This window comes from Hyaena hyaena, unplaced genomic scaffold (assembly GCF_003009895.1).
Source record: "Hyaena hyaena isolate Hyena2069 unplaced genomic scaffold, ASM300989v1 scaffold_101, whole genome shotgun sequence".
Taxonomy (NCBI): Eukaryota; Metazoa; Chordata; class Mammalia; order Carnivora; family Hyaenidae; genus Hyaena; species Hyaena hyaena.
The window spans coordinates 2,914,151-2,929,718 of NW_024080733.1; the positions used below are offsets into that span (position 1 = coordinate 2,914,151).

The window sequence follows — 15,568 nt, forward strand, 5'->3', positions numbered from 1 at the left end:
CTCCGCTCCCCCCAGCCCCTTCCGATCCCACCCGGACCCGCCCACCTCTCCCCGCCCCGCCCTATCCCACCCAATCAGGTTGTGCCCGGCCCCTCCCGCCCCAGTCCCCACATCCCTGCACAGCCCTGCCCCACTAAACCGCCTTGTAATTGGGCAGATCTGCCTTGACCTTGAAGCTCCCGCATTGCCCAGTTACTTGGTTGTAATTCACCTGCAGCATTGGAGCTCCGGGGGCCAGCCCGCCTCCACCTCCTCGTCTCTCCTGGTCCTGCCCAGTGGCCCAGAGGACATCCCTGGCTTTGAACTGTGCGCCCCTCACCGTGGAAGCAATCAGCCCAAGGGAGAAAGGGCGCAAGGCTCAGAAAGGCGGTTGGAAAACCAAGACCAACTCACTACACCACGTTTTGTATTTCTGCGGAGGACAGCTTTGTCTTCAGGGCCGTAACTGTGCATAAGCTTGGGATACAGACACCGGTACAGGATCCCACACGGAATAATTCCTTCTAGGAAAACGCCGTCTCCCCCACTTCATGACATACAACAGAGGTTTGAAAGTATTCAGGTGGCCTACGGCTGGCCTAATAGGATGCCCGACAGCTCTGGACAGAAATGCACAATGATGAAGCGTGTTGAAATTTACAGCAAAGAAATGTCTCCTAAGTAGGCGACGTGACCTCCCTATAAACAGCCTTCAAGTTTCTGACAAACGAGAAAACACTTTTACAAGCAAAGAGACATATTTTCCACTGAAATGTCGCCCATAAAAAGAAAACATTATTTGTGGCATCTGTGGAAATACTCTGGATTGCTCTCTTTTGACCTATTAATCCAAGAACAAACATGAAAGCTTAAAATTTTCTTTTTCTGAAAAACATGTTGATCTATAAAGGCATGCATTTGCTTGGAATAATTACTAAGGGCAAGTTGAAAAGTTATTTATGGTTTACTTTCTACTAGATTTCGGCTTAGGTCTAGAGGTCACTGTTAAAAACAAAACAAAACTGGCTTTAAATTGTCCCTATTGTCTTAAGAGTCAAGTACTTGCTCCTCTGGCTTTTTGTTTGTCTTCAAATTCTTGGCTATATTTTAAAGGGCTGTTAGAGCCATGTGAAATCTGTCATTACCAGACTCTAGGAAGTGAAAATTAGTGCTTAATTCTGATTCCTGAGGCAGTTCCTAAACAGGATACTGTTTCTCTCTCCATGTTACTCACAAAGTTTACTGTGCATCAGAGTGACCCAGGGGCTGGTTTGAACAAATGTGTATTCCTACATCACCCCAAAGGGGCTTCCTGTTGTTAACGAGAGCCCCCTAGACTGAAATCCACAAGACTGATGAGAAAATGATGGGGAAAAAAAAATCCACAAAGATCAAACAATCTAAAAACAAAGAAGAAATCCTACAAGATTAGAGACAGAAAAAGTTACCTATGAGGGAAAGAGCCAGAAGAGCTGAAGCGAACCAGACTCTGCTTAGAAGCTGCAAGGTTATGAAAATTTGTATTCCTCAAGAAATTTGATGTAGGCATATAATTACATTTCTCAGCTCTTAAGATTTGAGGGGCATGAGGCTGTATTGGGAATTGTCAGCACACTAATAAGATTTCCAGCCTGGGGGGCTCAGTCAGTTAAGCATCAACTCTTGATTTCAGCTCAGGTCATGATCTCAGAGTTTGCGAGTTCGAGCCTGGCGTCCGGCTCTGTGCTGACAGCACGGAGCCTGCTTGGGATTCTCTCTCTCTACCCCTCCCCCAACTCTCACGCGCACTCTCTCTCTCTCTCTCTCTCAGAATAAATAAGCATTTAAAAAATAAGAAAATGAATTAACAATAAAATTTCTATGTACCATCAAAGTCAACACAGAAATAATGCACCTGATGTTTTTTTTAAAACTGGGGGCCCATGGGTGGCTCAGTCGGTTAAGTGTCCAACTTTGGCTCAGGTCAATGTATCACAGTCCATGGGTTCGAGCCCCACATTGGGCTCAGTGCTGACAGCTCAGAGCCTGGAGCCTGCTCTGGATTCTGTGTCTCCCTCTCTCTCTGCCCCTCCCCTGCTCACACTGTCTCTGACTCTGTTTCTCTCTCTCTCTCCTTCAAAATTAAATAAACATTTAAAAAATTAAAAAAAAAAAGAAAACTACATGCAGTTCTGACTTTAAAAACCTGTTAACCAGGAGTTAGGTTAAAGGAAAAGTAAGGAAACAATGAAAATACTATCCAGCACCATGTGGAAATCACACACAAATGTTAAAAAATGGTAATATGCCCACATTTGAAGCAACAAAGACAGGGGGGTGAGCCATGGGCGGTGACCATTCGTGCACATGTGTGCATGTGAGCATGTGTGCACATGTGTGCACATCTGTATGTGTCTGCTCGTGTGTGTGCATGGGTGTGTGTGCACGTGTGTATATGTGCACGTGAATGTGTGTATGTGTATGTGTGTACATGTGTATGCGTGCATGTGTTTATGTGAGCATGCGTGCACGTGTGTATATGTGCACATGAGCATGTGCATGTGTGTATGTGTGTACACGTGTTTATGTGAGCATGTGTGCACGTGTGTCTGTGTGCACACACTTGCAGCAAATCAGGAGGAGTGGGAGCAATGAGAAGCTGTTCCACCTGGGAAATCATTCCTGTGCTAGGATTCAGAGCCTGGACGCTGAGTCAGCACAGAGCCGTCACGTAATGTAGCGCCCCCCGGAGGACACCATGGGAGTGAGCGGGACTCGTGCAGTACAGGTGCTGAGAGCACAGGACTGCTCTTCCCAGCAAGCCAGGGAGCCCGGTATGCAGGCGTGATCTCAGGGTGGGTTCCTAACGAGAGCAGCTGCACTGCCCAAACGGGGGCCAGTCACCTCCTACCCCCACCCCCACCCCCGCCCTCTGATCTGGGCCGGTCACGAGAAATATGAACGAGACCCAGAAGCAGGAAACGTTTCCATCTGTGTGGATCATTTCTGGCAGCATCTTCCTTTCTGCCCCGTAACTAATCAGACGACTACTCTACCGAAATGCACACTAAGCAAATGTACACCTGCTCCTTCAGTGGAGTCTGGAACCAAACTTTGGGATCTCTTCTGGCTCACACACCCGCAACATTCTGAGAAATGCGAGCAAATATGTCCTCTATGAAAAGATTGACTCCTGGACATGGAAGAAAATACTGAACTATCTCTCACTCATCTCATTTAACCTTAATTACTTCTTTAGATGCCTCTTGTCCTAACCCAACCACACTGGGGCTAAAGCTTCAGCATATGAATGGGAGTGGAGGGGGCTCGGCTGCTGGGAGAGGCCACGATCCTTGATCCTCGGTGTTCCACCTGCTAGTGTGTCGCTCTAATCTCGGCCTCTGTCGTGGCATGACGTTCCCCTTGCGGGTCTCTCTGTTCACGTGGTGTCGAAGGGCAGAAAAGATGCCCCTGTGGCTTAAGGATTACCTTGAGCTGAAGGTAACTGTGAAGCAGATACCAGGAAAGCTCTCTGCCCTCTCCCTCCTTTGCCTAAAAGCAGGACACAAATTCATACATGTCCCTTCTCTCCTCTCTACCAGGAGAAACAGAAGTTAATCACCAGCACCCATTCCAGGCCTTCATCAGCCCAGACGTGCACGAGAGGAATCCGTACAACAGACATTACTAACTAGTCCTCTCCGCCATTCATTTCTTTATGTATTTGCCTGCGCACAACTGGCCTTTCCTAAAGCTCAAAGCCCTTTTCCTTCATCTTGTCACATCTCTAAAAAATTACGGTTCTTGGGGGCACCTGGGGGGCACAGTCGGGTGAAGGTCCAACTCTTGATTTCGGCTCAGGTCATGATTTCAGGGTTCGTGAGATCGAGCCCCACATCAGGCTCTTCACTGACAGCATGGATCTTTCTTGGCATTCTCTCTCTCTCTCCCTCTCTCTCTTTCTCTGCTCCTCCCTTGCTCGTGCTCTCACTCTCTCTCTCTGTCTCTCTCTCTCTCTCTCAAAAATAAATAAATAAACAAAATAAAAGTTAAATCCAATCCAATATCTCTAACTCTCAGGCTCCAAATAATTTTGGAATGCATGACTTCCATCCAAAAGGTCTGCTGGGAGACCGGGGGCAAATGTTTTCAGATGAAAACACACACAGTGGCCACATTAATAAAGCAGCAGAGAAGGGGTTTCGACCTCCTCGAAATGGAACCCCTTCGAACACCCAGCGTGGGAGGTTCTCAGCTGCCTCAGAAGGAAGGGTCGAAGAGGTGAAGCCAGGACGGAAGAAAGGGTGAAGGGGCAGGCAGTCTGAAGCCATGACAGTATGGGACACACTCATATAATATACGTGTGAATAATATAATATATTCAATATATTCAATGTATGGAGTGAAATTTGAAATAACCAAGAAATAACTGGCAACATTCCATCTCAATAGCGACTAAAGAGCTGCATAATAAAGCAAAGAAAGTCCTGATATGGCTATAAAAGGGATGGTGAAAATGTGGGGAAAGGAGTTGTCTCTCAACCAAGAACTGCACATGGCATACAGTAGGTGCACAATAAATACTCGTGACTAAAAGAATCAAGGACTTTATGCTTGTATGTGCTGTAAATTGGTGCACATCGATATGAATAATTTGGCAATATCGACCTTGAAAATGTGGGTGCTTGTTGCCCCCAAAATCTTCCGATGGAAATATATGATAATAGAAACAATTAGCTGCATGAATCCAAACAAAGGGATTCCTACCCTACGGAATTGCCTGGTTTTCCTTTATCGGTATATACCCCAAAAAGAGACTGTTTAAATAAATTACGGCACCTCAATGCAACATACCGCGGCACAGCCTGAAAATGGGTGATGTGGTTTGCACCTGATTTACAACAATAGCTACACAAATACGTTACTTATTGAGTAAAGAACCAAATAATGAAGAGTATTTATAGTGGAATACTACTGTCATAAAATAATAAAAGTGCATGTGTTAAAAGTGTTACCTATAAACATGAGGAAGACCACACACCACTAGGTTTATGATGGATGGAGCTGGTGGATTACCTGTGAATTTTTTCTATGATTATTTTGGCTAGCCTGCATTTTCAATTACTTTTTTTTGATCCCACGAACCACGAGATCATGACCTGAGCCAAAATCAAGAGTCAGACACTTAACCGACTGAGAAACCCACATGCCCCATTTTTTGTTTTTTCAAGAAACACGTTTTATGGGGCATTCTATCCTTTCGTCCATTCATTTTAAACACTTGGGAAAAGAAGATGAGGTCAGGTACCTAAACTAGACAGAAGAGAGAGCCCACTTGCAGAAGCAATACTTGGGGACCTGCCTGCATTTCTCCGAACAGAAGGATTCTCTTTTTGAGTTAAAAACCCAGACTCTGTGGAGCATAAAGACACACCAAGGAAAAAAATAAATAATTAATGAAAGGACACAGAAGCAAACTGAACAGTTTATTATCGATTCTGCCTTCTGCATCTGCGTTTGTTTAAACTGAACTCCAAATTACACAGCGTTGTAAAAGTGACAAATATTAGCAGGCCCTAAGAGTCTAGCTAATTAAGCTCATTATTTTAGTGAAGATAAGTATTTGACAAGGGCAGAACTAATCGTACCCTCTGGTTGTCTGCACCATGAGCAGCCTAGTTAATATGCCGGTGCCCAGTCCCCGCCTCACAGGTGTGCGAGCACCTCCCGGCCCAGGTGTGTGAACACCGCCCCTTCCAGGTGTGTGGGCACCGCCCCCCAGGTGTGCGAGCACCTCCCCGCCCAGGTGTGTGAACACCTCCCCTTCCACCGCCCCTCCAGGTGTGTGAGTACACCTCCCCCCCCCATGCCTGGTCAGCACTCGGTAATGCTGCCTGTTACCCTGGCCACTGCAACTCCAGCTCAGGGGAGAGAAGCCACGCTCAGTTTTGGGGGAGCCAGCCAGCTGAGGGACAGGCCCTGCGATGCTCAGGTCCCTCTCTCACATCTCCAGCCTCCTGTCAATAAAACAAAGCCCCTAACGGCTCTAACCACATCCTATGTAAATTCACCAGGCTGCAGGACTGGCGCTCTGAATTCCTTGGCAGCAAGCCTGGACCCCATGTAGCCTGGGGTGCGCGTGGGCTCGCTGCCTTCCAGACAGAGAAGTCAGACGCTTCTCTGCAGGGAGCACTGTGCAGTCCCTGGCTGCTGTCACAAAGCGGGCTTGGAGGATTCTGTGAGCTAAAGCAATGCCCGGACCTGCAGTTCTGGAAGCAGCTGAGCCTCTGACACATCTTCACCTCACAACGCCTAGGTCACTCATGCTACAGCATCTCCTGTCTCGAGCATTTGATCATCCACATCCTCACAAGAACAGTACAGTATGTAAGGAGACAGGGCGCCTGGGTGGCTCAGTCGGTTAAGAGACCAGTCTTGATTGCAGCTCAGATCATGATCTCAAGGTTCATGAGTTCAAGCCCTGCGTTGGGCTCTGTGCTGACAGCACTGAACCTGCTTATGAGTCTCTCTCTTCCTCTCTCTGCCCCTCCCCAACTTGTGCATCCTTTCTCTCTCTCTCTAAAAATATATACATAGGGGCGCCTGGGTGGCTCAGACAGTTAAGCCGACTGTGGCTCAGGTCATGATCTCACGGTTCATGAGTTCGAGCCCCTCGTTGGGCTCTGTGCTGACAGCTCAGAGCCTGGAGCTGCTTCAAATTCTGTGTCTCCCTTTCTGTCTGCCCCTGCCCTGCTCGCACTCTGTCTCTGTCTCTCAAAAATAAATAAATGTTGAAGAAAATTTAATAAAAATAAACTTTAAAAAAGAAATTTAAAAAGACAGACCACATTCATAGAACTATTACAGTATATTGTTATCATTTTCCTATTATTGCTGTTAATTAGTCTTCTCCTATGCCTGATAAATGAAGTAAACTTTATTGTGGGTATGTAAGTATGTACGTATAGAAAAAACAGGGTATTTATAGGATCTGCAACAGTCCATGACCTTGACCTCTTGAACGCAACCCTCCAAAATCATGAAACCACATGTGTATTTGAGATTCTTCAAAGCGACTGATATTCATAATCCGTCCTGACATATTTTGGAAGTAAAGGTGGGAGGGTGGGGGAGTCCTTACCTGAAAAAGTAAGATTCCGCCGTGTCATAATTGCCGGGTGTTAGTTTGAGGGGCGGGTAGTCAATGGCCAGAGGCCTCACCATGAACAAGCCCATGGCCAAGGCCACGAAAAGGACAGGCAGCAGCAGGTCAGAGAGGGTGCCCTTCCAGGCCCGGCGCGAGCGGCGGAGGCGCTTCACGAGGAGGGCCCCTGCTTGAGCCAGAGGCCGAGGGCTGCCCTGAGTGCGCGGGGTCCCGGCCGGGGCGCCACCTGCAGACACAGGAACATGCAGTCAGCCAGAGGCCAGGGCCCCCCCAAAACTGCCCAGGACTGCGGATCCCTCCAGAGTCTTAGATGCCCCCGGTGTCTTGTAACACAGCCCCCCGCCCCATTCCCACGCTCCTCAGTGAGTGCGGATACTCTGGAAATGCAGGCGCACAGAACACCGGCTCCGGACATAACAGGGCACGTACTGAGCTCCGTCGTGGATCCCGCCCTGATCCTGCTTTTGAAGGGAGCCTTGAGCTGTTTTTGCTGGTTAACATGCAGCATGCACGGACCCCAGCAGGAGAGCGGCGGCACCCCTGTCTCCAGGCGGGAGCGCGTGCGTGAGAGGGGCGCAGAGGGGCCGGCCCCCTCCGCTGCCTCCCTTCTCCTGCCTTACCCTTCAGTTCCCACGGCCTTCCAGAGGGCGGTCTAGGTTTGTCCAGGTCAGGGTCCGGAGGCAACATCCGCCCAGCCCCTGCGCCACTCCCCCTGCCTTGGGGGGGGGTCCCCGATGGAGAGAGGTAGTTGCAGCTCTGGGGGCCCCTCTGCATCTCCAGGTGGGCGCCCTTTGCCCACAGGCTTCAGCGAAGGTCTTCCCTCCCTTCCTCTGCATCTCACTACCTGGCCCTCAGGGAGTATCGCTCAGAAGATGGGGCTGGAAAGCAGGGAGTGAGCGGGCTGTGAATGCCGGGTCACCTTGCCAGGACCCTCTGGGTGTTGTGACAATACAAACGCGGGCACAATAAACCTGTCCAGGGCAGGACAACCAGCCAGTGTGCGGATGACAAAACGGGGAAAGGAGAGGCAGGTCCGAGGACCACGGCCCTAATCCACGTCCAGGGACAGAGGAAGCCATGCCCATGCTCTTCCTAGCAATCCCTCCTGCGGTGTTCCAGAAAAACCAACAGAAAGGGTTTGAGGAGAAAGGTGGCCTTCTAAGACAGGTATGCCACATTGATCACACCGCCTACACATATCAAATTGAAATACAGTTAATAAAAAGCACAGCGAATATGTTTGAAATCCCCAAAGAAATCGTTTTTAAAGACGCACTCCCATTTTGAAAGATAAATTATTTGTAATAGCACAGAGCTGTAGAGGAGCCCCTGGGAATAAAAATGTGTTCCTGAAATCACCCCTTCCTTTGTGCAGTATTCCAGGAGTGCCCAGTATTTGGGAGGTACTGGCTACTTTTTGTCCTCAAAAAAGACAGCACATAGGGTTCGAGCTAAAAATGTAAAGAAATGACCCAACCCAAGGTAATCTAATCGAGTGTTGCAATCCATGTGGGCAGAGCGGAAAGGGTGGGTACCAAGCACGAGGTCCGGACATGTTCAGGGGAAGTGAGAAAACAGTCACGGCCTTGGGGATGGTCAGGCACCGTCACCGAGACCTGCCTCAGGAAGTCAGTCCAGTCCACTTCCTGAGCCAGGTCTCCTTTACCCTCTGACAGAAGACATCACCTCTGACACTTCTGGTCACCAAGCGTGGGGCTTCTTTCCACGCATCCAGCACGTGTCCGTGATGCCGGTGGGGTGGCCTACAATCACACTTGCTTGGGGTGCTATCTCCCGGCAGAGCGTCAGACCCCATGGGCTGAGGGCTGTCACACAAGACTCCAGACGCCCGCAAGTCCAGGCTGTCCCCTGCCCTTACGAGCGACTGACTGTAGATCAGAGGTTCCCATGACCCGAGCCTTGGGTTGGACCGGCGTGCTAGGGTGGTTCACAGAGCTCAGGGAGACAGGTCCTCATGTGGGCCAGCTGATGAAGGGATGCAACAAAGGCCACATATGGGCAGCCACATGGAAGAGACATGTGGGGCGAGGTGTTCCAGAAGGCACCTTCTGCTGCAGTATGTCCCCCATACCTCCATGCATTCGCCTCCCTGAGAGCCCGCTGAACCCCTTATTATTGGGATTTTCTGGGGCTTTCACCATGCAGACATTCTCCACCATTACCTCCGTGCCCAGCGCCTCCCCCCTCTCCAGAGAAAGAGCAAGCAGGGTAAGGGCAGAGAGAGAGAGGGAGAGAGAGAATCCCAAGCAGGCTCTGCACTGTCTGCACACAGCCAGACTCAGGGCTCGATCTCACGAACCATCAGATCATGACCTGAGGCAATACCAAGAGTTGGACACTCAACTGACTGAGCCACCCAGCTGCCCTCGAAGTAGCCTTTAAGTGGCATCTTCTGATGGTCCCATCTAGCTACCTGCACTCAGTCACCTACCTAACTAACTACGCACCTGCTCAAATATGTCTACTGCAGGCAATGGCTACAAACACCTATTTACATCCGGGAAGTTTCGTCTATGCGGCCAGGTGCACAGAAAACGGAAACAGAACATTGCTTTCTTGGTGTTGGAGACTATTTAGTAAATACGCCTGCTGATGGCGGAATAGGAGCACAGAGAATAGCCCTGTAATTGCCCATTGGCTTTGCTCAGAGAGGACCAATCACAACAGTCACTGGGGGAGGGGGAGGGGAGCAAGGCTCACAAATCACACAGGATTGGAATCCAGTCTCAGCCACCAACATGTCAGGTGACTTCTGGAAAATTCCCAAACCTGTTGAATGTCATTTCCCTCAGCTGTAAAACAGAGATTTATATTTTCCTTCTAGGTAATGAGGATTCTTATTACCACACTTACAAAACTAGCAGAACAGGTACAATGTCAACTGCCAGCCATTGTAAGTGTTCATCAGACAAGTTCAATAAGTCTGTGGGGAAAGGCGTTTCTCATTATTAATAAAAATAAATTCTCTCCCACCTGCCCATGTGCTAACTGAACATAAATGGGGGAAATAAAGGGCTAAGATAATTTATCGTCATGATTCAACCACCAATCAAATATTTATGGCTAAACTCATAAAAGCATTCACATGAATAATTTAACAGACAAAATTAAAATGCTGGACCAAATTGTTATGAATTGTCTTATCTGACTTATGAGTGTAATTCTATTCAAAGTATCCAGGGGCGTCCATAATTAGGCATTCCCATTTACAGTGACCTCCAAATTACTTAGAAAAAAATGTCCAGAGAAATTTTTGGGGGCTGGGGAGAGTCAAGTGGCTTCAGTTGTTCAAACCTAGTGAATACCTTAAAACATCAAGGACTCAGCATGGACTCCAGAATATGATTTCCACACTGCTAAATTCATCCAAATGTTCTTGAAGCTTTTAAAATAAACCATCACAAATGTAATGCCTTCACGTCGATTTTTAAAAAATGAATGCCCCCTGGAGGAGGGCACTTTGGGGATGAGCACTGAGTGTTATGTAGAAACTAATTTGACAATAAACTATTTGTAAAAAAAATAAATAAATAAAAAAATAAAAAATGAATGCCCCAAACAAAAAATTCATAGCAGGTATGAATATGTAGTTCATTTAAAAATCTACAGGGGCACCTGGGTGGCTCAGTTTGTTGAGTGTCCGACTTCTGCTCAGGTCACAATCTCATGGTTTGCAAGCTCAAGCCCCGTATCAGATTCTGTGCTATCTACTTGGGGTTCTCTCTCTCTCTCTCTCTCTCTCTCTCCCCTCCCTCCTTCTCTCTCTCTCTCTCCCTCCCCCTCTCTCTCTCTCTCCCTCCCTCTCTCTCTCTCTCTCTCTGCCCTTCTCCCGTGTGCATTCTCTCAAAGTAAATGGAACATTTAAAAAATAAAAAGGGCAGAATTTGCAGACCATAATAACATGAATCACAATAAAACAAGGAAAGCCTGTAAACAGGTAGATGGGTGTCAACACCAGAAACATCTCTGGGAAAGACCACCAGGAAGCACTGGGAGGTCCCAGCCCTGACTCGCCATGAAGACCTCGAACACCTCAGACTGGCCACGGTGGCCTCTTGGCTTCTCACCTGTAAAACAAAAGGCTTGGACGGGCTATTCCTCCATCTTTATCCTGGTACAAGCTAGCATTGTACGACTTTCATATGACTCATGATTTGCCTCATTCATACCAATTGTTGAAGAAAACCAACCAGACAGAACGTCCTCTTGTTAAGAGGTGGGGGAGCAGATGGGGCGAGGGGGGCAGAAAAGGAAGAAACAGAAAAAAGAACAAAAAGAAAAATAAGAGAAAAGAAGACAGTTTGTGACGGCTGTATGCTTAATAATATGACACAAAATCCGAAATACGAGTATTTCTTAAATAATAAACATGGTGATACAAAAAATATACAAACTTTAAAACCAAACTACATTACTGCAATCTTGGTGGAATATTCTTTCATTCTTTTCTTCTTTTAAAAAAATTTTTTTAATGTTTATTTATTTTTGAAAGAGAGAGACAAAGTGTGCGCAGGAAAGGGGCAGAGAGAGAGGGAGACACAGAATCTGAAGCAGGCTGCAGGCTCCAGGCTCTGCGCTGTCAGCACAGAGCCTGATATGGGGTTCGAACTCATGAACCATGAGATCCTGGCCTGAGGCGAAGTCGGACGCTCAACTGACTGAGCTACCCAGGCGCCCTGATGGAATATTCTTTCAAAAAGAAAGAAATTTTAATTATGTTTAATTGCTTAAAAAGCTAACAAGGAGAGGCTATATTTATCTAAACTGGCTTCTGAAAATAATTTCACAGTGATATTTTACTCGACTTGCATAATGTTTTATCTGCTCATCTCTTACAACAACCACATTAGTCTTTTTCACACATTACTTTTATTTTTTAAGACTCTTTTGTTGTTAAGTAAGTTCTACACCCAACTTGCGGCTCGAACTCATGACCCAGAGATCAAGAGTCAGTCATACATTTCATGGACTGAGCCCACCTGACACTCTCATACAGAATTTTTACTTTAAAAAAAGAAAAAGGAGATCTAAGTAGAAGAGGAATTTTCTGTGTCACATCTCCAAAGCTTCCAATTGCTAAACAGGTGAGGAATCACTTTTTCTGTTATTTTCTTTTAGAGAGAGAGTGCTTACGTGCACGTGAGTGGGGAGGGGCAGAGGGAGGGAGGGAGAGAATCCCAAGCCGGCTCCATGTTCAGTGCAGAGCCCAACCTGAGGCTCAATCTCACTACCCCGATCATGACCTGAGCCACAATCAAGAGTCAGACGCTCAACCAACTGAGCCACCCAGGCGCCCTGCTTTTTTTATCCTTTAAAAAGCACAGTGATTGAGGCACCTGGGAGGCTCAGTCAGTTAAGCGCTCCACATTGGCTCAGGTCATGATCTCACGGTTCATGGGTTCAAGCCCCACATCGGGCTCTGTGCTGACAGCTGGGAGCCTGGAGCCTGCTTCAGATTCTGTGTCTCCCTCTCTCTCTGCCCCTCCCCCCGCACACACAAAGTGTGTGCGGGGGGAGGGGTGTGTGTGTGTGTGTGTGTGTGTCTCAAAAGTAAATTAACATTAAAAAATTTTTTAATAAAAAAAAAATAAAAAATAAAAGCACAGTGATGAACGGCCAAAATAGGAAAAGCATCAAAGAAGAATTTCACTTTGGAAGAGGGCTGGGCGTCACACCCAGCCATGTCTTTTTCTGGAATAAGGGTGGCCCCAGCTCCTTGGAGGAGATTCAACCTGCCTTGAGGAGGCAGGGACAATGTTCAGGGAATTTATACTCTGTGGGCAGCTCACCTAAGTGCGGGGTCTGGGTTTTTTGTTTCCAATGCCCCTCCTGAAGCCTCTAAACAGCTCCACCCTGGGATTTTCAAACCCACACTGCACCCAAAGCTCTCCTGGACGCCGGGCAATGGAACGATGGCTACTTGGCCATCATGCAGCTCCGCCCGCATCACACCTGGAGGCAGGCTGGACAGCAGGCGGGCGTCTGAGCTCCGCTGTCAGGCAGGTTTACCTCTGAAGGTTGACTCGAAGGGGCACCTTTATGAACAGTTAGTGACAACATGCACCCAGGGCCCTGGAGCTGGCGTGTGGCACACAGCAAGGGTCTATCCATGTAGTCCGAGAGGAGAACTCCCCACTGCTGACTCTTAGACGGCGGCCCTGTGCTCAGCACCCTCGCTGTTCTGTCTTCTTCATGCCGAACTCAATTCATCTGGCAAAGCCCAGATCTGAGCATGTTCGCCGGCACTCAGAAGGCGCACAGACATGTCCGATGAATGGGGGAGCGGGTGGATGTGACCAAATGTTGCATTCAGCGCCTGCATCTACTGGTCACCGGGCTGTGACTTCCCTCCCTCCCTGGACCCGCCCGCCCTGCTCTGAAGCCACACCACCACCCTCTCTAATCCCTTCCTGTCCCTTCCCACACTCCACCTGGCCAAGTTTGCCTGGAGGACCCCATCCACCAGCCATCTCAGGCCAAGGACATTGTGTCTCTCACTCTGTGATTTGCCCTTGGAGCGTAAGCAAGAAAGAGCCTGGGTGGCTCAGCTGGTTAAACATCTGACTTTGGCTCAGGTCATGATCTCACAGTTTGTGGGTTCGAGCCCTGCACCCGGCTCTGTGCTGACAGCTCAGATCCCGGAGCCTGCTTTAGATTCTGTGTGTCTCTCTCTCTGCCTCTCCCTCCCCCATCAAAATAATAAAATAAAATTAATTCATTTAACTTAAATTTTTTAATTAATTTTAAAAATTTAATTAAGTATTAATTTTAAAAATTTAAATAAATACATATAATAAAACATTCAACCCTGGACCCCTACAATAGACATGTTCCTAAAGGCTGCCCAGAGCCATTCTTGCCTCAGTTTCCCCAGTTGCCCACAATGATCTTGGCAGCGAGGGGCACACTTAAGACGGGCGAGGCACCTCCTTTGTCAAACATGTCACGAGAAGGGGCGAGTCCGGGTCAGGGGCGAGGGTGGGCGCGGCTCCTCCTCCCCAGCCTCGGGGGCTCCTTGGGCAGCTCTGCCCGAGAGTCTCGCGGCCTCACACGCTCCCCCAGCCCTTCGCGCCCCCCTCAGGAGCAGCTGCTCCCTGGCACCTGCCGCCGGCGTTTCTCCGCCGAGTCTATTTCAGTTCTGTCTTTATCTTGGCACACTTTCTTCCGCACAGCCCCCCGCAGGCAGCTCTCTGCGATCTCGGCAAACCAACCTTCTCTGGCATGTGTAATTGGCAGTGGGCAAGTCCCCCCGTCCCCTGCCTCGGGCTGGATGGCCGGGGATGCGGTGCTTGAAGCTGGAGGTGATGTGGACAAAGCAGAGAAGACGGCGCTCCGGGCTGAGCACCGCAGTTCGGCGGACGAGACGCAGGCAGAATTTGGAACAGCTCTTTGAAGAGGCTGAGAATTACAGGCTCCCCGCACAGGAGAGGCTGTTCAAACAGGATTGTCTCAAACGGCAAAGGATAGGCTGCAGACCCTTCAGATTAATCACTGCCACACCGCTTTCCATCATCACTAGGAGCAGCAATTAGGAATGAAATACAGAGGGTTCGCTGGTGGGAGGGAAAGGGGAAGGTTTCAGGTAACGTGGGACTGACTCCCTACAGCTGGGAATCTCACTGCACCCTCAGACATGAGGTAGGGGGGTGAGGCTTGGGTAGGGAAGGAGGGAGGGAGGGGGGAAAGGAGGAGAGAAGGGAGGAGGGAAGGGAGGAGGAAAGGAGGGAGGGTTACAAGAAGAAAACACCTGTTTCCCAGGCTCACTCTGTACCAGACAGATATGGGACCTGACTGTTCACTTGAACTTTGACCTTGATGAGACTACTAATTGGGTGTTTCTCATAGTGGTGGCCACAGTCCACCAGAATCAAAGGAAACTGGGCTGCTTGTTAAAACCTGTAAACGTCTCAGCACTAAGCTTTATGGAAGCTGGGCCTAAGAATCTGCCCGTTTAATAACCATCCAAGTCCCCCCCCCCTTTATGGCAGCCATTCTAACAGGGGTTCAGTGACGTCTCACTGTGCTTCTGCTCCACGTCCCCTGACAACGAGGAACAGTGAGCGTCTTTCATGCGCCTGCTGTCCATCTCTGGAAAAATGTCTGTTCAAGTGCTTTGCCCGTTTTCTTTAAATGCTTATTTATTTTGAGAGAGAGAGAGAGAGAGAGAGAGAGAGAGAGAGAGAGAGAGTCCTAATCAGGCTCCAGGCTGCCAGCACAGAGCCCAAAGCGGGACTCGATCCCACAAACTTCAAAGACCACGACCTGAGCTGAAATCAAGAGCTGGATGCTCAACTGACTGAGTCCCCCCAGACGCCTCTACCTTGCCCATTTTTTAATCGGGTCACTTGTCTTTTTAGCTACTGAGCTATAGGGGTTACAGGAATTCCTTACACATTGCGGATATCAATGCCTTATCGGATCTAT

At 48.6% G+C, this 15,568-nt stretch overlaps 1 protein-coding gene across 1 annotated transcript in view; it reads right to left on the bottom strand.

Annotated features, from left to right (window-relative positions):
- The window catches only part of ABCA13 (ATP binding cassette subfamily A member 13), a 326,881-nt gene that overhangs the window by 124,307 nt on the left and 187,006 nt on the right, over positions 1-15,568 (bottom strand). The window contains exon 45 of the mRNA XM_039235661.1: positions 7,100-7,349. Within this exon, the coding sequence (XP_039091592.1) occupies positions 7,100-7,349 (250 nt within the window). The remainder of the gene's footprint in view (positions 1-7,099; positions 7,350-15,568) is intronic.